The sequence below is a fragment of the Lithobates pipiens genome, unplaced genomic scaffold (genome assembly GCF_037356315.1).
Source record: "Lithobates pipiens isolate NorthernLeopardFrog02 unplaced genomic scaffold, aLitPip1_a1.2 Scaffold_19, whole genome shotgun sequence".
Taxonomy (NCBI): Eukaryota; Metazoa; Chordata; class Amphibia; order Anura; family Ranidae; genus Lithobates; species Lithobates pipiens.
This window is the reverse complement of record NW_027507764.1, coordinates 375,783,209-375,804,267: the sequence shown is the minus strand read 5'-3', so window position 1 is coordinate 375,804,267 and position 21,059 is coordinate 375,783,209. Positions and strand designations below refer to the sequence as shown.

At 45.3% G+C, this 21,059-nt stretch overlaps 1 protein-coding gene across 3 annotated transcripts in view; it reads left to right on the top strand.

Moving 5' to 3' along the window:
* CTDP1 (CTD phosphatase subunit 1) overlaps nt 1–21,059 on the top strand; it is a 195,986-nt gene that overhangs the window by 17,813 nt on the left and 157,114 nt on the right. For all 3 annotated transcript variants that reach the window (XM_077492323.1, XM_077492322.1, XM_077492324.1), the window contains one exon: nt 20,871–20,954. In XM_077492323.1, coding sequence (XP_077348449.1) covers nt 20,871–20,954 — 84 coding nt within the window. The remainder of the gene's footprint in view (nt 1–20,870; nt 20,955–21,059) is intronic.

The window sequence follows — 21,059 nt, the reverse complement described above, 5'->3', positions numbered from 1 at the left end:
GGAGATATCTACAAGCAGTGTTCATTAGGGTTTTTTATGCTGATTTACATGGGACAAAGTTGTGGGGGAGAGTTTACAACCACATCCTCACCTGTGATCCGTTTGCTTGTAATTAGTGTGTGTAAAAAAAGGTCAATGAGTTTCTGGACTCCTGACAGACCCTTGCATATTTCATCCAGTGCTACATTCTGGATTCTGAGTCATGGGGAAAGCAAAAGAATTGTAAAAGGATTTGCGGAAAAAGGTAGATGAACTGTATAAAACAGGAAAGGGATATAAAAAGATATCAAGGAATTGAAAATGCCAATCAGCAGTGTTCAAACTCTAATCAAGAAGTGGAAAATTAGGGATTCTGTGGAAACCAAACCACGGTCAGGTAGACCAACTACAGTTTCAGCCACAACTGCAAGGAAAACTGTTTGAGATATAAAGAAAAACGCACAACTTCAGGTGAAATGCTGAACTCTGAAAACGTGGTGTGTTTTAAGATGCACAATAAGAAGGCACTTGAAAGATGGGCTGCATGGTTGAATCGCCAGAAGAATCCCTTTACTACACAAATGTCACAAAGTATCCCACTTACAATACGCCAAATGGCACAGAGACCAGCCTCAAACCTTCTGGCAGTCATTTGGAGTGATGAGACCAAAATTTAGTTTTTTGGCCACAACCATAAACGCTACATTTGGAGAGGAGTCAACAAGGCCTATGATGAAAGGTACACCATTCCTACTGTGAAACATGGAGGTGGGTCACGGATGTTTTGGGGATGTGTGAGCCACAAAGGCGCAGGAAATTTCGTCAAAATTGGAGAAAGAGGAATGCAGCATGTTATCAAAAAATACTGGAGGAACGTTTGCATTTATAAGCCAGGAAGCTGCGCATGGGACGTACTTGGACATCCTAACATGACAATGATTCAAAACACAAGGCCAAGTCGACCTGTCGTTTGCTACAGCAGAATAAAGTGAAGGTTCTGGAGTGGCCAATCTCAGTCTCCTGACCTCAATATCATTGAGCCACTCTGGGGAGATCTCAAACGTGCAGTTCATACAAGACAGCCCGAGAAGATATAGGAACTGGAGGCTTTTTGCCAAGAGGAATGGGCAGCATTACCACCTGAGAAGATAAAGAGCCTCAACCACAAACGCCACAAAGGACTTCAAACTGTCATTGAGGTTAAAGGGGTCAAAACACGGTATTGAGAACTGGGTTATTTAAACTTTTGATCAGGGTCATTTTGGTAGTTGTGATTATGATTTAAAAAGAGTAAACACAGTTGATGATAAATGGCTTCAACCAAACGCGAACCATGAGTTATTCATATTCTCTGAAAAATGGCCAATAAATCATGAATTCTGTCAGGGTATGTAAACTTGTGAGCATAACTGTATATAAATCCATTATCCTCTCCTCTCTCTCTCTCTCTCTCTCTCTCTCGGCGTCATGTCAAGCAAAATAAGCCACGCCCACCGCATCTCCGATCTAGCTAAAGAGCCTCTGACATAGGCTCTTTACCATGTAACCAGCTGTGTCCAATCACAGCTGATGACAGTGTAAACCGGAAGAGCCATTTATCTGCTTTTCCTCTAGGTTTGTCCCGATACATTTGCAGGAGTACTCCTGATGCCTAGTACAATACCTGGACACTCAGGGATGAGTGTCCCCTGTATCCTCCGGCTTCCCTCTGTGCTCCTCTGTGGGCTCCCCAGGTCCCACCCCCCTCTGTGTCCTCCTTCGTTCCTCCCTGAGGATGACCACCAGAGATGCTAATCGGTGCCCATCAGTAATTCCTACCAATGCCACCCATCAGTGCCCATCAGACTTTCAGTGCCGCCTAAAAACCCCAGTGGTGATCAAATACCACCAAAAGAAAGCTATTTGTGGGAACAAAATTATAGATTTTGTTTGGGTACAGTGTTGCATGACCACCCAATTGTCATTTAAAATGTGACAGGTGGAAATTGGCTTGGGCATGTAGGAGGGGGGGGGGGTGCTCTGTATTGAAGTGGTTAATCAAGGTATTTCTCACACACTGCATAGGCATACATCTTACTACACCTTGAAACACATTCTGCTATGCCTCCTGAGTATAGGCATGTCACATGTGTGAGAATTATTCACAGCCTAAATCCAAAAGCACCTTTTGCGCTTTCAAGTTGCTTAAAGTGGTTAAGCCACTTTATCCCCTTCCCGACTGCCGCATGACGATATACGTTGGCAGAATGATACAGATGGGGGGGGAGGGCGTACAGGTACGTCCCCTTTTTAGCTGCAGCATTGTGGGCACGCGCGCCTGCCGTGTGCTCTGTGACCGCGGGTCCCATCTATGTCCGCCGTGTGCCTGCAATCGTGTCACGGAGCAGAAGAATGGGGAGATGCCTTTTGTAAACAAGGCGTTTTCCTTGTTCTGCCTAGTGATGACAGATCACTGCTCCCTGTCATCGGTAACCGCGATCGCTGTCATGTAAGTAGTAGCCCCCCCCCCCCCTCCCGTTTTAGAATTACTTCCTAGGACACACTTAACCTCTAGGGGGTGATCAAGGGGTTAACCCCTGCCAGTGTCATTTACACAGTGATCAATACATTTTTATAGCACTGATCGCTGTATAAATGACTGGGGTCAAGTGTCCAGTGCGTCTGCCATAATGTCACAGTCCTGATAAAAATCGCAGATCGCCGCCATTACTAGTAAAAAAAAAAATTAATAATAAAAATGCCATAAAACTATGCCCTATTTTGTAGACGCTATAGCTTTTGCGCAAACCAATCACTATATGCTTATTGCGTGTTAGCATAAAAACCGCAGAGGAGATAAAATACCACCAATTGTCAGTTAAAGCGTCTCGGTGCCGAAACGCAAAAAATGGCCTGGTCATTCAGCAACCAAATCTTCCGGGGCTGAAATGGCTAAAAAATAAATTGCTCAATGTTAACTGATAAGTCCTACTCTGACTCACTGTTCACAGGAGTCTAAAATTCATAATATAACATAACATGGTATTCTTAAATTCGAACCATTTTGCCCATGTCTTAAGATATTTCCTGGTCAGCCATTTATTTCTACAAGTTAATTCTTCCATTAGTCAGAGCTCATCAACCCTTCATAGACATCGTGAGATAGTAGTAGGTATAGATCGCTTTCCCCAATATAATGGGAATTAGATTTACATGCGGTTAACAGATATGGAATCATAGACATCCTATATTGACCTATTGCTTCATTCCTACAATGGAATAGAAAAGTAATTGTTACAGGGGCGAGTAATTAGACCTGAACCAGAGATCAACTTCGCTACTTCTAGGGCAAGACCACTATATTGGCCCATGTGTGGCTCGGTCTCCACATTCACTCCAACACTGGTGAATTTGATGTGAACATTGTATGTCGTTTTTACTGGTGTATAATGCCACAGAGTAATAAGTTTAAAATGTACCTCTGTCTTTCTACACAAAGTGGCGGGCGTATAAGCCCTTGTACACACGGTCGGAGATTCCGTCGGAATGTGTCCGGAGCGTTTTGTCGGATATTTCCGACTGTGTGTGGTCTGCAGCGGACTGTTTCCGTTGGAATATCCATCGGACCAACTTTTCCAACTTGCCAGAAATATTTTCCGACAAAATGCTCCGATAAGACATACTCCGATCATGTGTAGAGACTTCCGATCAGACAAAGTGCCAAGCATGCTCAGATCAAATTCCTACACCAAAGCTATTGGCTACTAGTGTGAACATAGTCCCGTCGTAACGAAATGACGTCATCACGTCGGATTTTCCGACAACTTTGTCTGACCGTGTGTATACAACAGTTTTGGACAAAATCCGACGGATTTGGTTGTCGGAATCTCCGACTGTGTGTACAAGGGCTAAGAGTTGTATAGCCTTTATCTTTTTGCTTGTCTGTAAATGTAATTTGTAATGTCTTTTTCCCAACAGCCTATATAATTTGGATAACCTGGGTTTTGCAAGGTCATCAGGGCTTTATAAAAAAGTGAAATACAGTGTTGTGGTGGATCCTTGTATTGCATGATTGTTTTGATAGGGTTCAGTTTTTAGCGAATGGGTTGCGGGAGATCGAATAAATTAAGACAGCTATACATATCTCCACTGATCCATAAATGATGGATGATCTACCCTGCTCATGGACTTTAACTAGGACTGAAACAACTAATCGATTAATCGATTATGAAATTAATCGATTACTATTTTCATAATCGATTAATCGGCCAGTAAAATAATGGTGTTAAAAAAAACTAAAATGAGCTCTTGATAGTACAAAAAGAGCAAATAATGGCTACTGTAAAAATATTACTTTCACTGTTCTACAGTAAAAAAATAAACCCCTACAGTAGTGATTATCTGCTTTTTTCTACTATAAAGGGCTCATTTTCATTTTTTTTAACCCCATTATGTTACTAAACGTCTTAGACCTGGTTCACAGCTATGTGTTTATTGGTGCTTTTTGCAGAAATGCACTACAGTTCATTTACATGGTTTCCTATGGGACACGTTCACATCTGAAATGGTCAGGGACTTTAAACGCAAAATGGTGCTTTATTGGTTCAACATACTTCAATGGAGAAGCTGCAGAAAAAGCATGTAATGCATTTTTGCAGCAATTTGTGTTTTTTAATCTGCCCAAAAAGATGCAAAAATGCGAATTGCATTAAAATCACATGCGCAAAAATCAAAACGTACTGCAAAAAGCACGGCAGAAACAGATCAAAAGCAAACTGCATAGGTGTATACCGAGCCTTATGCTGGCCACACCGATCAGTTTTCAGATGAGAATATTCAGACGAAAAATCTTTGTACATTCGCTGAATGAAAGAATTTTGTTTGAAATTTTCACTTGTTTTTTACATTCTGTTTTTAAAATGAATGTCATTTCTGAACGAAAACCACAAACACCGTCTGAGAATTCCTTTTGACTAAGAAGTTTTCTATGATTTCCAAATTTTCCTGTCACTGTGGTTGAAAATGAACGTCAATTTGACACACTTTTTTTTTTAAGGTTATTAACCGATTAATCGAAACAATAATCGGCCAACTAATCGATTTTAAAAATAATCGTTAGTTGCAGCCCTAACTTTAACCACTTCAATAGCAGGCATATACACCCCTTCCTGCCCAGTCCAATTTTCAGCTCTGTCACACTTTAAATGACAATTGCACGGTCATGCTACACTGTACCCAAACAAATTTTGTTATTTTGTTCCCACAAATAGTTGTCTTTTGGTGGTATTTGATAGAGATCGACCGCTATATCGGCTGATATTTGGCCATTGTGGAGAAATTGGCATCGGCCCATTTATTATCCAAATTAGGCCGATATTAAACACTGGCTGTACCTCTGCCAGAAGAGTGTGGAGATGGGAGGAGCAATGTGGGGTTCCTCCTCCCTTCTCCACACTCTGTTGGCAGAGCAGCACTGTGGTGTGTGGAACTGTATGGAGAGAGAGAGAGAAGAGCTGTCAAAATTGATGTTGGATATCGGGGGTGGGCGAGCTATCCAACACCAGCCAATGGGAATGGATCTGGGCGGGCTGCTATGTGTATTTGGCCCCACCCCTTAAGCAGCCCAATCATTGGCTGGATAGCTGCTAGGTCCCCCTCACCTCCCGACATCACGCTGAATTTCAAGAAGGGAAGTGTATTTAACACAAAAGGGAGGTGGGACTTTATACTTTTAGATGAAGCAAGGAATTTTTTATTAAACTAGATTAAAAAGCATACAAATTCCTAGTAAGAATGCATGGTAATAATCATCATACACATGTCATAACAGTAATATGTAATACGCAAGAATTAACAATGTGGTTAATGGTAATCTCTCATAATACACATAAAATTCCCTGGTTCACCTCACAGAAGTAGATATAACCCAATATTAAAATATGGCCTGCAGGACCTATAGCCTCACTGGACCTGAATGAGTAAAATTGCATAGTCACTTAGAGAATCATGATATGATTGAAGACACGGCAACCGTTTTGTGGTTTTTAATACCACTCATCAGGAGCAAGCATGTGTAAAATATTGAGGTTTGATATGTTGCTGGTGTGATGGCAGAGTCCTGTAAGCCGTCCGGGAGTAGGCTCCAAACCGGGAGCTGAGCTGGAGACCTCGTAGGCTGGAAAGGGAGCGATATCCAGTGAAGGTACGGCAGACGAGGATGCTCTATGAAAGGAAACGGGGGTGTAACTAGGAAGGAAAAGAGGGTAGAGGAAGGAAAGGAAGGGGGAGGGAGATGGGAAGGAAAATGAGAGAGAGGGGAGGAAATGGGAAAGAGAGAGAGACAGTGAGGGGGGGGGGGGGGGGGGGAGAAAAGAAAGGAAGACAAAAAAAAAAAAGTGGGAGGAGTGCTGATAGGACATGAAGAAAATTAGTGTGGGGGAGTATGATGTGAGTGACAGGGAAATGTGGGGGGGGGGGATTTGGGGGGAAAACTTAAATGGTGAAAGTGATAAACCCATAATGATACTGGTGAATATGACAAATTTAACTTGTGAGGATGAGGTACCCATTGTGAGGGGAACCAAGAGAATGTGAGAGCCAGTTGGTGTGCACATCTATGTGTGAAAACAGCCTTGTGCCAGGAATGCCCCTAAATAGGCCAGCTGCTTGAGGATCCACCAATGTCGTGCTGCGCAGTAAGGGGGAGGGACACCGTGCCCCGGACAGACAAATCTCCGGCACAGCACACAGCCATTTCCCCCCATTCTGCGCAAGCATGGTAGGAACAAACTGCGGGCAACGGCATCAAAAGACAACTCGTGAAATGAGTGACCTCGACATGCAAGAATGGCGTGCCCGTCCTCCCAGTGGTGCGGATGGCAAAGGGGAGGAGGGACGCCTGGAAGACACGTCGCAGCTCCCGGAACAGGAGACCGGACAAAAAAACTGCCCAGAATGCACCCATCAGCAGCAACAAAATCTACTATTAAAGCTTATAGGACAATATTGAAAAAGAAATATAAAGATGACAAATGGGTATGAATATAAAATTAAGCAAATGAGGCAGCAATTAGACAAAGGTTATAAGGAACAGAGAATGTATTTAAAGTTAAACTAATGGAGCTAGACCGTGTGTTTCCATCCAAAATTGTATTCAATTAAAGTTTTTTTTTTTTTTTTTTGTTTTTTTCTTTTAGGAATAGGGACTTTCAGGAAGCCATGACCTGGTAAGGTCATGTATATCCATCCCTAGGGACCTAGGTCATGGCTTCCTGAAAGTCCCTATTCCTCAAAAAAAAAAAATTTTTAATTGAATCTCGCTCTTTCTATACAGTTTCACATATAGCGGAGCTGCAGAGAGCATTCAGTTTCACACAGGTACACTATTGGCTGTGAAACCTGCCAATTGGTGCCAACCTGCGCCACATGCCAGTGCCACCTGGCAAAAAATATCGGCCGCAAAAATAGGCATCCTATATCGGCCACCCCAATTTCTAAATATCTGCATCGGCCAGAGAAAAACCCATATCGGTTGACCACTGCTAGGTTTTTTATCTTTTGCGAAATAAGTTTTCTTTCTTTCTATTATAAAATGTTGTAAATAAGTTATATTCCAGGACTGCACAACCTGAGAGATGACTGGTCCACCTGACAGGAAACACGATCAACCCATGAGGTTAAAAGGCCCCTCAATTCCCCCCGTGTCTTTCCCAGCAGTGAGACCTGAAGCTGGTAGGGGACGGTCCCCCCCCCCCCCCCCCCCCCCCCGGGAGCTGGACGCCAAAGCCAGGGAGGGCTGTGGGTCCAGCCAGAGCTCAATCCCTTCTCAGGGGGCACCAATGGCCGGGGTTTTCCCTGACAAGGAGCCTCCCGGGCACAGGGGTATCCCGGAGCTTCTGACGATACATACCTCCTCTCTTACCTTCCACCCAGTCCATGTACATGGGGGCTGAAGAAGCTCCCCCATGTACGGAGGGTCAACTGGAGTCCAGGCTGCTGGAGGGGCGGAGGGTGTCCGTCCTCTACAGATTTCTGCTACATAGGGAATGCTGGTAACACTCCTGTTAGGAGTGAGCGTTCTGGCTGGGTGGAGCAAGATGGTGCCGCTTCTGTTTCCGAGCGGCTTCACTTCCGGTCTATGCAAAATGGCGGATCCAGAGACACTAGAGGCCTAAATGCTCCTTCCAACCGCGGGACTCCAGCAAAATGGTGCTGATCGGGGCGGTGTCTTGAATATAAGACTCTGGTGGAGTCAGGCGGCGGCCCCACAAGCCCTCTCGCCTTCTGGATCCTCACAGCGGGGCTCCTTGGTACGGAACCAGCGGGGACAAGGTATAGAAAGAGGACACAGTGGTGCCTACAACCCAGGAGAATGCTACAGGTGGTGAGGAGTCCTCTGTTTGGCAAATGGTGGCTTAAGAGGGGTCTTAACCACACCCCTTGGGTGGTGGGAGGGGGGGCAGGAAAAAAAAAAGTATAGACTGTTAAAGTTTGGGTTCTGTCTTTGCTTCCCTTAGAACCCGGTGAATCTGCTCAAGGGGCCCGCAAGGCTAAGGGCAAAAACCCTCCTCCCCCAGAACAAAAAGGTGTGGGTATTGCAACGAAAAACTCCCACAAGATCATGTAAAGCCTTTTTGTTACAGGTGCATACCTAAATTGTCGGGAAAGGAAACCTCACAGGTTATGAGGAACTTTCTTACAGTACAGTCAGAGATGCTTTCTAAGCTCCAATCTCAGAAGACGGTTATACCATCTAAGGAAGGGCCTGGCACTAGTGGTGGAGAGACTCTGTCCTCTAGAGAAGGTACTTCAGACAGAAGTCTGAAAACCCCGCAGAGGCCTCCCTCTTTCACTTCAGGAGTAGAGGAGTTTGAGGACCCGGAGGAGTCAGGTGGCTCATTAGAGGAGGGGAAAAACTCAGACTGAGAGCCAGGATAGTGACAGCCCTAGACGTAATGCACACCTTTTTTCCCGTGGAGGCCATGGGGCAGTTACTCAGGGCAATCTATGCCTCTGAGGATATCCCAGAACCTCCAGTTCAGGCGACCAGCCTGGGATAAGATGTAGGGGGGTTGGGTAAACCTCAGTCCAGTGTATTCCCAGTTCATTAAACTTTGAAAGACATAATTTTGAGAGAGTGGAAGGACCCGAAGAGACAGGTCCTTAAGCTCTTAAAGACCCCCAAATTAGACACAACCCTGTCACAGGTCTGTAAAAAATCTGATTTGACATTTGAGGACTCCTGCCTAGCATGTGTAGCAAGAAACGTGGATGCATGGTTGGGAAGGCTCTCCGGCCATGTTGCTAGAGGGAGTAATTCCAAAGAAGTCAGACTCCCTGGAGAGAATAAGCAAGGCTGCGGCATATTTAGCAGATGCGGCAATGGAAACTGTCAGGACCACGGCTAAATCAGCAACCCTCCTTAACTCCGCCAGGAGGGCCGTGTAGGTCAAATCGTGGGAAGGGGACCATATGTCCAGGTCATGGCTCTGCAGGTTGCCCTTTGAGGGTTCCCAGCTTTTTGGGCCTGGCATGGATCAGGTCTTGTCATGATCAAAAGGGGAGGAAAACGTTTCTGGTAAAAGCCAGGGGAGAGAGAGGCAGAAATCCCATTCCCCCCCCCCCCCCCAACCAGGGACAATTCAAGGCCAAGAAGGATGCAAATAGAAGGTGGGGGAAGGGAAAGAGCAGGCAAAAGTTTTGGCTTGCTCTTTTCTGGACCTAAAAGATACCAGCAAGCAGTCAAAGTGATGCCAGTGTCAGGGTAGGGGGGAGACTTTCTTGCTTTGTTACTCAGTGGAGCAAGATCTCCAAAAGCCCCTATATCTTACAGACCTTGACAGAGGGAGATCACCTGGAAATTCTCTCCCCTCCCCCTCAAAACTTTATTCTGACCCATCTCCCCAAGGATACTTTGAAGGCAGGGTTGTTGGACAACTTGCAGGGATTGGTGAACCAGGAGGTGATCATCCCCACTCCACTGGAAGAGCTCTACCCGGGATTTTACTGCATGTTTTCGTCATCCAAAAACCATCAGGGAAATTTCGCTTGATATTAAACCTCAGAAAGCTGAACAGGTTTTTGCGACAAAAGGAGCTTCTGGATGGAGAGCATATACACTGTGCACAAGCATCTATTGAAAAATGCCTTTATGGCCAAAATAGATCTGAGGGACGTGTATCTTCACATCCCGAATTCCCGGGAACACCAATCCCTGTTGAGATTTGCAGTCCTTACGAGCAAAGGCATACAACACTGTCAGTTCTGAGCTCTTCCTTTTGGATTAACTGCAAGCCCAAGGGTTTTCACACCGGTCCTGGCAGAGGTTGTAGCTTACCTGCATCTACGGGGGGTATCCCTTATACCCTACCTAGACGATCTCTTGGTCTATGGGCAGTCTTTAGAACAGGTGAGAGTAGAAGTGGGCAGAGTCTACGGAGTCCTTGGGCTGGATAGTAAACGGAGAGAGAAATCTTCTCTTGTACCATCCCAAATAACGTTGGTGGATGCAGGGGCTCAAACTTTTTTTTTTTTTTCTCCTAGAGGGAAAAAAGGTTAAAAGTGGTAACAGCAGTCTCCTCTCTAATGGAACCTAGGCACTGCTATCGTAGGCAGATTATGAGGGTCCTAGGTTTGATGACCTCATGTATTCCTGCGGTTCCCTGGGCTCGGCTACATTCCTGGGAGTTGCAGTTTTTCCTTTTATCCTCCTGGGACAAAGCGGGAGTCGTTGGACGAAAAGGTGTCCATTCCAGCAAATGTAAGGGCCTCCCTAAATTGGTGGCTGGCTCAGGACAGGCTCCCGTTTGGTCGACCCTGGGCCCAGTGGAATCCTATAAGTATTACTACCGATGAAAGCGCTTGGGGTTGGGGGACCTCCAAACACATGAATCCTGGACCCCTGACCCAGGAGAGGGCTTCCTCCAACCACAGGGAGCTCCTTTCGGTGGATCAGGCATTGAAGGCCTTCAGGGGCAGGATTCAGAGACTAGAGGACAACGTGACAGCTATCTCTTATCTGAACTGTCAGGGTGGCGCAAGGTTCAGGAAGCTACTGAACCTGCCTTTTGGATGTTCTAAATTGGGCCGAAGGAAACCTTCAGTCCATATCGGTGGTCCAAAAAAAAGGAACCGCCAATGTGGTGGCAGATTTCTTAAGCTGACAGCCCATTCACCAGGGGGAATGGGAGTTAAACCAGGATATTTTCCTCCAGATAGGTCAGATATTTTGAATTCCGGAGATAGACCTTTTTGCCCACAGAGGGAACAGAAAGGTGGAGCGTTTTTTCTCTCACCAGAGAGGGGGGATTGCAGGGAGTGGATGATCTCAGGAACGCGATTGCCACCTAGCATATGCTTTCCCTCCACTAGCCTTGATACCTCGGGTTCTACAGAGGTTGGCCCACTCACAGTGCAAGCTGATCCTGATAGCCTCATGGTGGCCAGAGAGGACATCGTTTGCTGTTCTCAGAAAATGGTTGGGTTCTGTCTTCTGCCCAGAGGGGATCATCTCCTACAAGAGCCAGTCCATCACCCGGACCCGGGTTTCTTCAAGTTGACGGCATGGCTCTTGAGAGGGAGATTCTCAGAGGCAAGAGATGCTCCGATTAGTAATTGCTCCGAGTAATTGAGACCCTCCTAGGTAGCCGGAATGATCTACTCAAAGATCTGGAAATTTTTCATACACTGGTGCCAGGATAGAGAGGTTTTGAATCCTTTGGTACCAGTGGTACTTGAATTCTTACAAGCTGGGGTGGATCAGGGGATTGCCCTAAACACCCTGAAGGTACAAGATGGCAGTCCTGTCTGTATTTGTGGACCAGATCCTTGTGCTAGAGCCCCTGATTAGGAGAATTTTACTAGCTAGGGAGAGATTAAAGCCCCGTACACAACGAGAGGACTTATGTCCGACAGACTTCCGAAGGAGTTCCGTCGGAGTTCTGACGGACTTTTCGGCGGAGCGGACTTGGCCACACACAATCACACTAAACTCCGACGGATTCGAACGTGATGACGTACGACTGGATTCGAATAAGGAAGTTCATAGTCAGTAGCCAATAGCTGCCCTAGCGTCGGTTTTAGTCCGTCGGAATAGCATACACACGAGCAAATTTTTCGAAGGGACCGGGTCCGGCGGAGTTCCTTCGGAAAAATTTGAAGCATTTTCAATATTCTAAAGTCCTTCGGACTTTGGCGAGTCAAAAGTCCGTTGCAGCCCACACACGATCGAATAGTCTGACGGACTCAGTCCGTCCGACTTTGGTTGTTGAAAAGTCCGCTCGTGTGTACGGGGCTTAACAGATTCCCACCATGGAATCTCACGCTGGATCGGGAGGCGTTGACAAAATCTCCTTTTGAACCAGCTCGGGAGATTTTGGTTACATTTTTGACGCTTAAGTTAGCCTTTTTACTGGCCATCACTATAGCCGGAAGGGTTGGCAACCTGCAGGCCCTGTCAATTAAAGATGACTTCCTCTTTTGCTCGCTGCTGCAGCCTGCAAATGAAAACATAATGGGCTAGTATGCATCGCATACTAGCCCATTATGTGCCACTTACCTGAAAAAGAATCCAGTGATGTCCCCTGTGTGGGCAGTGTCCATCTTCTGGCCCTCTTCCTTCTGGGCTGTGGACTCCGCCTCTGATTTTGCCGGAAGCCACGTGACATCACTCCCGCGCACGTGAGCATCGACTAACGACACAGGCTAGGGAAGAAACGGCACTCAGTTTTGTTTCTTCCCCGTGCATGCGCCGTAGGAATTTTCAGTGGACTACAAGTGAAATTCTCTCCTAAACGGCGCACGTTTAGGAGATCTTTCCACTAGCTATAGGTAAGCCTTATTTATTCTAGGCTTACCTATAGGTAGAAGTCCAAAAAGTGGGTTTACAACCAATTTAAGGAGCCTTTTCTGTTGGTACTGGAAGATGGAGTGGTTCTGAGACAAGACCCACTACATCTTCCCAAGGTCGCATCAGTTTCATAGATCTCAGGAGATCATTTTGCCCTCCTTTTGTGAAAACCCCAAAAAACGAGAGAAGAAAAATGTAATTTATTAGATGTCAGGAAGTGCTTGCTGACACACTTAGAGTGAAAGATTTCAGGAAGTCGAGTCACCTTTTTGGTTCTATTTAGCGGCACTAGAAAGGGAGGGAAGGCAACTAGATCTACTGTGGCTAGGTGGATCATAGTAGTGATAGCCATAGTAATGGCTTATGAACAGACAGGTTCCCCAGTCCCAGTTAACCTTAAAGCCCATTCAATGAGATCTTTGGCGGCCCCTTGGGCAGAAAGAGCTGGGGCCTCAGAACAGATCTGTTGAACAGCCACGTGGGTGAAGCAGGACACCTTCTTGAAGCACTAGTGGAACTGCTATCGCCTCAGGCTCTGACATTTGGAAGGAATGTCTTGCAAGCAGTGGTCCCACCCCAAGGTAGGCCTTGAACTTCTTGTCCATCCTTTTAGGTTGTGCTGTCTTGGAAGATGACTAGAGAAAATTGACAGTTACTTACCGGTAACCGCTTTTCTAGGATCTCTTCCATTACGGCAGGCCTACTTCCTGCCCCTGGTTTGATGTAAGTACTACGGGAAGAGTTTCTCTCTGGCACCCGGATAACCTATTACTTTGGGAGAACTGAGGTGCAAGGGGAAGGGAGTGGCCTTTTAACCTCATGTGGTGTTTCCTGTCAGGTGGACCAGTCATCTCTCAGGCTTTTCCTGTTTACACTGTGATTGGTAAAGAGCCTCCGTCAGAGGCTCTTTACCAAGATCGATGTAGCATTGTGTCAGACTGACTCCTCACCACCGATCACTGCACTGCGCGCCCCCAGTTATCCTGAAAGATGTCGTATGGATAACTGAACCACCACCAGTCAGGATAACTGAACCACTACCCGACCCTCCTTTTGCTATAGGCCGTGAAGTGGTTAATGATTTTAATCTTTTAGTACCTGATGTAGTAATGGTGTAGACTCTGGGAACCATGATCCAAAACGTTTATCTAAAACTCCTGGCATAAAGTATTCATGTTTCGGCGAAGGCATTATTAGGGAGTTGTATTCCCAGCAGTATTGGGTGTGTAAAGAGTCTCATAGTGCCAAGGTAGATCTAGTCAGTGGAGATATTGGAGATAACCCTCTCAATTGTTGTATACATGGTACTACCGATAACTCAGTTTCTACCAGTGCTATTTCAAGCTCAACCCAAAGTGTGGTCTTTCTAGCATACTTGCAATCTGCCATGCGTGTCAATATGATCGCTAGGTATAGTTTAAAATTTGGTAAGGCCAGTTCTCCCCAATTTTTTGGGACGGAATAGCATATCTCAAGCTAGTCTAGTACATTGTCCCTACCAAATATAATGTGCAATAGTAGACTGTATTATCGGGAAAAAAAATTAGGATTTTTATAACGGCTTACCTGTAAAATCCTTTTTCTTTTGAGGTACATCACGGGACACAGAGGTCCATCCCCTCTTCTAATACACTTATATTGCTTTGCTACAAAACTGAGGTACTGTCAGGGAACTCACCATGTGAATGTCCGTCCCCGTGTAGCAGCGGTTCACCTTCGTTCTAGGCGCCATGCGCGGTGTCCCCGTCAGAGGCGTACGAGTTCCGGAACGGACGCACGCCAATCCGAACACGCGTACGCACCCGCGCAAACCGAACGTATATGTACGTACTCGCGCACGCACGGCCACTTCCACCAATCCTGGCACATCTCTCCCTATATAAACGGGATCCTGACCTGATACCAGTGCTGGATCGTCTTCAGCTATTCCTGAAACACCTGATCGTTGTTGGTTCCTGTGACCTTGTTCCTGATCATCCGGCACGTTCGCCTATTCCTTTGGATACTCCTTGTTACTATTTCCTGGACTATAACTGACCTCGGCTTGGACTTGCTACTTCGGCTTGCTTGCTAATTTTGTACCTCACTGCCAGCACGCTACCAGACCCTTGCTCGTCCTTGACTACGCACATGCCTTTCATTCCTGTACCTCGTTGCCAGCCAGTTACCGACCTTGCTTGTTCCAGACGTGCAGTGTTTCCTTACGCCTGCTTGGCTTCTGCTGTATTCCTCCGGTGATCGACCTACACCTCTTCCTCCGTGAGGACCCAGCATCTCCAGGCCTTCAACTTCAATCTGAAGGCACCTGCACCCTTTCGCTGTCTTCACGCTCCCTGTTCCCACCTCCAGGGGTGTGGAGACCGGAATTGTGCAAGAGGCCACCCTCAACAGTCTGACTCTGCTGCAAGGTACGGGACAGGCACCTCCAGTACTGGGAGGGGTTATATGGGATGGGGGATTGAACTTCCTGTCTAGGGTGTGCCAGTGTCCAATCACCTAGTGATACCTATAACCCACCAGTAATTACTGAGTCTCCGTGTCCCGTTATGTACCTCAAAAGAAAAGGATTTTACAGGTAAGCTGTTATAAAAATCCTTTTTTTTTTTTTTCCCACAAAAAAAATTGCATTTGAAAGACCACTATGCAAATACAGTGACCTAAAATATACCAGCAACAACCACCATTTTATTCTCTAGGGTCTCTGCTAACAAATGTATATAATGTTTGGAGTTCTAAGTAATTTTTGTAGCAAAAAATAATGTTTACCTTGAATCAGCAAGTGCCAGAAAAAGGTTAAGGCTTCATGTACACTGCTGCTGGTAACTGGACATTTAGGAGCAGTTGGGTGTTTTTTCAGCTGCCCCTGAACTCTCCTTGGTTATCAGTACATGTACACAGGATCATTTTATAGGCGTTTCTAGGCAGTTAAGTTTAGAAGCTTTTTTTTGGAAAGAAAAATAATGCATTCAGGACGGATATTCAGAGGCATTTGAAACACCAAATACCTTTTTAACCACTTGAGACCCGCGCTATAGCCGAATGACGGCTACAGCGCTGATCTCCTTTTCCGGGACTACGTCTATTGACGTAGTCCCGTGCATGAGCGGCCTGCGCGCCCCCTAAGGGGCGCGCGCGGCACGCTCTGTGATCGGTGAGTCTACGAGACTCGCCTGATCACCGATCCGTGCAAGGGGGTCGATCCCGACCCCTTATCACGTGATCAGCTGTCAGCCAATGACAGCTGATCATGTGATATAACGGAGCCGGTAATCGGCTATTATTCCTCCTCGCGCTGACAGCAGTCCCGATCACGGCCAGCCCTGCCATGCCCACATGCCCCCTGCTTTGCCTGCCTGAATGAAAAATGTCAGTGCCACCCAGCAGTGCCCATAGTGCCACCCAGCAGTGCCCACAGTCTGCCTCAACAAAGGTGCTGCACCCCAGTGCCACATATCCGTGCCCAGCAGTGCCACCTATCAGTGCCCATCAGTCCCATCTATCAGTGGTACCTATCAGTGCCCCTTAGTGCCACCCATCCGTGCCATCTTATCTGTGCCCGTCTTTGCCCATCAGTGCCGCCTTATCTGTGTCCATCGGTGCTGCCTTATCTGTGCCTATTAGTGCCGCCTTAACTATGCCTATCAGTGCCCACCAGTGCAGCCTATCAGTGCCTCCTCATCAGCGCACTTCAATGAAGGAGAAAAATGACCTGTTTGCAAAATTTTATAACAAACTATTAAACATGATTTATTTTTTTATTTTTTTGCACCTTTTTTTGTTTGTTTAGCAAAAAATAAAACTCCCAGCTGTGATTAAATACCACCAAAAGAAAGCCCTATTTGTGGGAAAAAAATGATAAAAATTTCATTTGGGTACAGTGTTGTATGCCTGCGCAATTGTCATTCAAAGTGCATCAGCGCTGAAAGCTGAAAATTGGTCTGGGACTGAGGGGGGTTTAAGTGCCCAGTAAGCAAGTGGTTAACAGCTTGTTTACAGACGTTTTTCATTTTTGACTGCAAAAAAAATTAAAATGAAAGTGCTTCTAAATGTAAACGCAGCAAAACGGACATTTTTAAACATCGGTTTCTATCTGTCAAGTTTAAATTGTTCAGGAGAGGTTTTAAAACGTCCTGTGTACATTAAGTCTTAGTCTTTAAGTGGTTAATCTCCCCTCATTTACAGACCATAGTTCATTCCTTTGATCTAAAGAGCAAAAATGTTTATAGTTGGCTCTGCAGCTGAGGAATGTTGTGAAACTTGGCAGACTGCCTGCTTTTTTTTTATTTTTTTTATTTTTTTTTTATATATGACGGCTGTCGGCTTGAGCAGAGCACTCTGCATAGAATTGTGAAAATGCTTTAAGATGGGGGGGGGGGGGGGAAAGAATCGATTGTGATTCTAACGATTAATCGTGCAGTTAACCGCTTTCCGCCCGCCCTATAGCCGAATGACGGCTATAGAGCGGGAGCTCCCGTCCGGGAGGCCGTCCATGGACGTCGTCGTGTTTACTTCCGCAATGTGCGCCGCGGCGCACATTGCGGAAGTTTTGTGTTTGCCGTGTCCCCCGGAGACGGGCAAACAGATCGCTGTAAACGGCCAATCACAGCGGCCATTTACAGCACGATCGGCCTATCCAATGAGAGATGATCTCATATGTAAACGTGAGATCATCTCTCAGAGCCGCTCTCCCTCCTCACACAGACTGCGTGTGAGAGGGGAGAGATGAACGGCTGCAGCGGCCGTAAGTGAAGTAAAAAAAGTGCCACGTATCAGTGCCATCTGTCATTGTCCTGGTGCTCCAGGGCCTTCAAAAGTGTAATAGTTAGTCAACAAGTTAGATGTGTAATTTATGCTCCTAGAACACATGACTGCGCTCCCTGCATGTTGGGCCTCTCTATGTGGCCAGGCTGTGAAAAAGTCCCACACGTGTGGTATCGTAATACTCAGGAGGAGTAGCCAAATTTTTTGGGGGGTGTCATTTGTGGTATACACATGCCATGTGAGAAAAATAACCTATTACAATGACAATTTTGTGGAAAAAAATTTAAATAAAAAAACTTAATTTTGCAAAGAATTGTGGGAAAAAAATGACAACATCAAAACGCTCACCATGCCTCTTACTAAATACCTTGGAATGTCTACTTTCCAAAAAGGGGTCATTTGGGGGGTATTTGTACTTTCCTGGCTTGTTCGGGTCACAAGAAGTGAGAGAGGCCACCAGTACATCAGATGTGATAAATTTTGTATGATTCGCACCACAGCTTGTAGACTGTCTAACTTTCACAAAGACCAAATAATATCCACTAATTTGGGTTATTTTTACCAAAGATATGTAGCAGTATAAATTGTGGCCAAAATTTATGAAGAAAAATTAATAATTTGCATAATTTTGTCACAGAAACAAAGAAATATGCGTTTTTTTTTTTTCAAAATTTTCGGTCTTTTTTCATTTATAGCGCAAAAAATAAAAACCCCAGAGGTGATCAAATATCACCAAAAGAAAGCTCTATTTGTGGGGGAAAAAAAGGACAAAAAATTCATTTGGGTACAGTGTTGCATGACTGAGTAATTGTCATTCAAAGTGTGAGAGCACCGAAAGCTGAAAATTGGTCTGGGCAGGAAGAGTGTTTAAGTGCCCAGTAGCAAGTGGTTGAAGGGGTTGTAAAGGTTTGTTTATTTTCTAAATGGGTTCCTTTAAGCTAGTGCATTGTTGGTTCACTTACCTTTTCCTTCGATTTCCCTTCTAAATTTTTTTTTCTTTGTCTGAATTTCTCACTTCCTGTTCCTCCTGTGTAAGCTGTTCTGGCTGACTAAACACTGCTCGGATGATGGTGTGAAGTTTCTGAGGAGAAACAGGAAGTGATAAATTCAGACAAAGAAAAAAAACATTTAGAAGGGAAATCGAAGTAAAAGGTAAGTGAACCAACAATGCACTAGCTTAAAGGAACCTATTTAGAAAATAAAAAACAAACCTTTACAACCCCTTTAATGAGATTTCCCACATACAGCATGGGCATATTTAGAAGTAGCAGAATGTGTTTTGAGTTGTAATTCTAAGCATGGCTATACCACAAATAAAACTTATTATTTTTTATTTCTTTTTTGTGTGTGCCTGAACTGATTATGTACTGTACATTGTATCTTGTGTATCACACAAATCAACCAATTTTATCAAAAGCAATCTACTGTAACGGCTGCGTCTATATGTGATGTCGCTTATAGCAGTCCCACATCCTATAAGTCAAGCAAGTCTAGCCTACTGGTACGTGGCTGCCCCCAGGAATCCTTTCCACTGGCCAGCAATACAGGAGACTAAAGGAAGAACTAAAGCATTCCTTTGATTCCAGGAGTGCAGTTGTCTGCAGGGGATGGCTGAGACTGGTTTCTCACAGGAACATAGTCTGACGTGCAGATGGTTCAGTTCAGGCACAAGCAGAGACATGGTCAGCTTATGGTCAGAATTGTGGTTGTTAAACAGGCAAGTCGGGAACACTGATTCTTGCTACACTGGTCTGATGACACTGTGGCTGGTATGGAGTTGATTGGAGAACTGTGCCTGGCTGCACTATTAGGGCATGCTCGCACATGAGGTTAGGAGAGGGGGTGGTAAAACCTTTTGTTTGAGCCATGGTTTACCACCCCCTCAACTGCTCCCCCCTTTAGCTGCCTTGCCTGCAATGCTTTGCAGCTGTGGAAGGAATTATACCCCCTGTATGCCCCTGGATTGTGACCTTTTCATGTGAATGGGGTTGCTGGTGTGGGGTCCAAAGGGTTTAGGTAGGTGGTGGGGAGATGCCATGCCTCCTCACTACCTGATCTCCTAAGCATGGTGGTGGGAGTGTCATGGTCTGGGGCTGCATGCTGCTGCTGGTACTGAGATGCTACAGTTCATTGAGGGAACCATTAATGCCAACATATACTGTGACATACTAAAGCAGAGCATGATCTCCTCTCTTCGGAGACTGGGCCGCAGGGCAGTATTCCAACATAACGACCCCAAATGCACCCTTAAGACGACCTATGCCTTGCTAAAGAAACTGAGGGTAAAGGTAATGGACTGTTCAAGCATGTCTCCAAACCTAAAACCTATTGAGCATTTGTGGGGCATACTCAAATGAAAGGTGAAGGAGCGCAAGGTCTCAAACATCAACCAGCTCTGTGATGTCATCATGGAGGAGTGGAAAAGGGCTCCACTGGCAACATGTGAAGCTCTGGTGAACTCCATGGCCAAGAGGGTTTAAAGGCAGTGCTGGAAAATAATGGTGGCCACACAAAATATTGACACTTTGGGCCCAATTTAGACATTTTCACTTAGGGGTGTACTCACTTTTGTTGCGGTTTAGATATTAATAGGTGTGTGAGTTATTTTGAGGAGACAGCAAATTTACACTGTTATACAAGCTGTACACTCACTACTTTACATTGTAGTAAAGTGTAATTTCTTCAGTGTTGTCACATGAAAAGATATAACGTATTTACAAAAAAAATGTGAGGGGTGTACTCACTTTTGTGAGATACTGTGTGTGTGTGTGTGTGTGTGTGTGTGTGTGTGTGTATAGATCTCATGCGCAAGTTTCATTCAGTCACAGTGCCACCTAGCTAATGGAGGAATTTATGACGACTGCCTGTAACTTTATAATGTCTCATGATGCATCTCCCTGTTCCTCTTTAGCAGTGCTCAGAGCAGTTAATCAGTCTACACTTGAAGGTAAAAAACCTTTTGTGCACAGCTCCCCCTAATACTTATCTGAACCTCATCTCAATCCAGCGATGGGCTCCCACAGCTGTCGATCTCAGCCAATGAGGAGAGAGGGGTGGTAGGGCTGAGCTGCTTGTGTGAATGGACACATGTAGCAGCAGCTTGGGAGCTGCTTATGCTGGGGGCAGGAGTGAAGGGTCAGGAGGGCCGGCAGGACATCAGGACTGCTCTGTGCAAAATCACTGCCCAGAGCAGATAAGTATAACATGTTTGTCATTTAAAAAATAAAATCTGTCTTTAATATTGGTTTAACGGTTTGCCAAGTTGTTTCTCTGCTTCTACTAATGCATTATTTTTATGTTGTAGCGGTGTCTTGGTGAGATTGTCAGGCTGTAACCATCCTGTGGTGATGAAAGGCTTGTGTGCAGAATGTGGTATGGACTTGACACAGTAAGTAAACTCTTCTTTTTCCTGTGTTCAGACTTTTCATTATTTTCATTGTTGTATTTTAATTTTTTTTTATATTTAGAAAGTTGTAAAGTCAAACTATTGAGA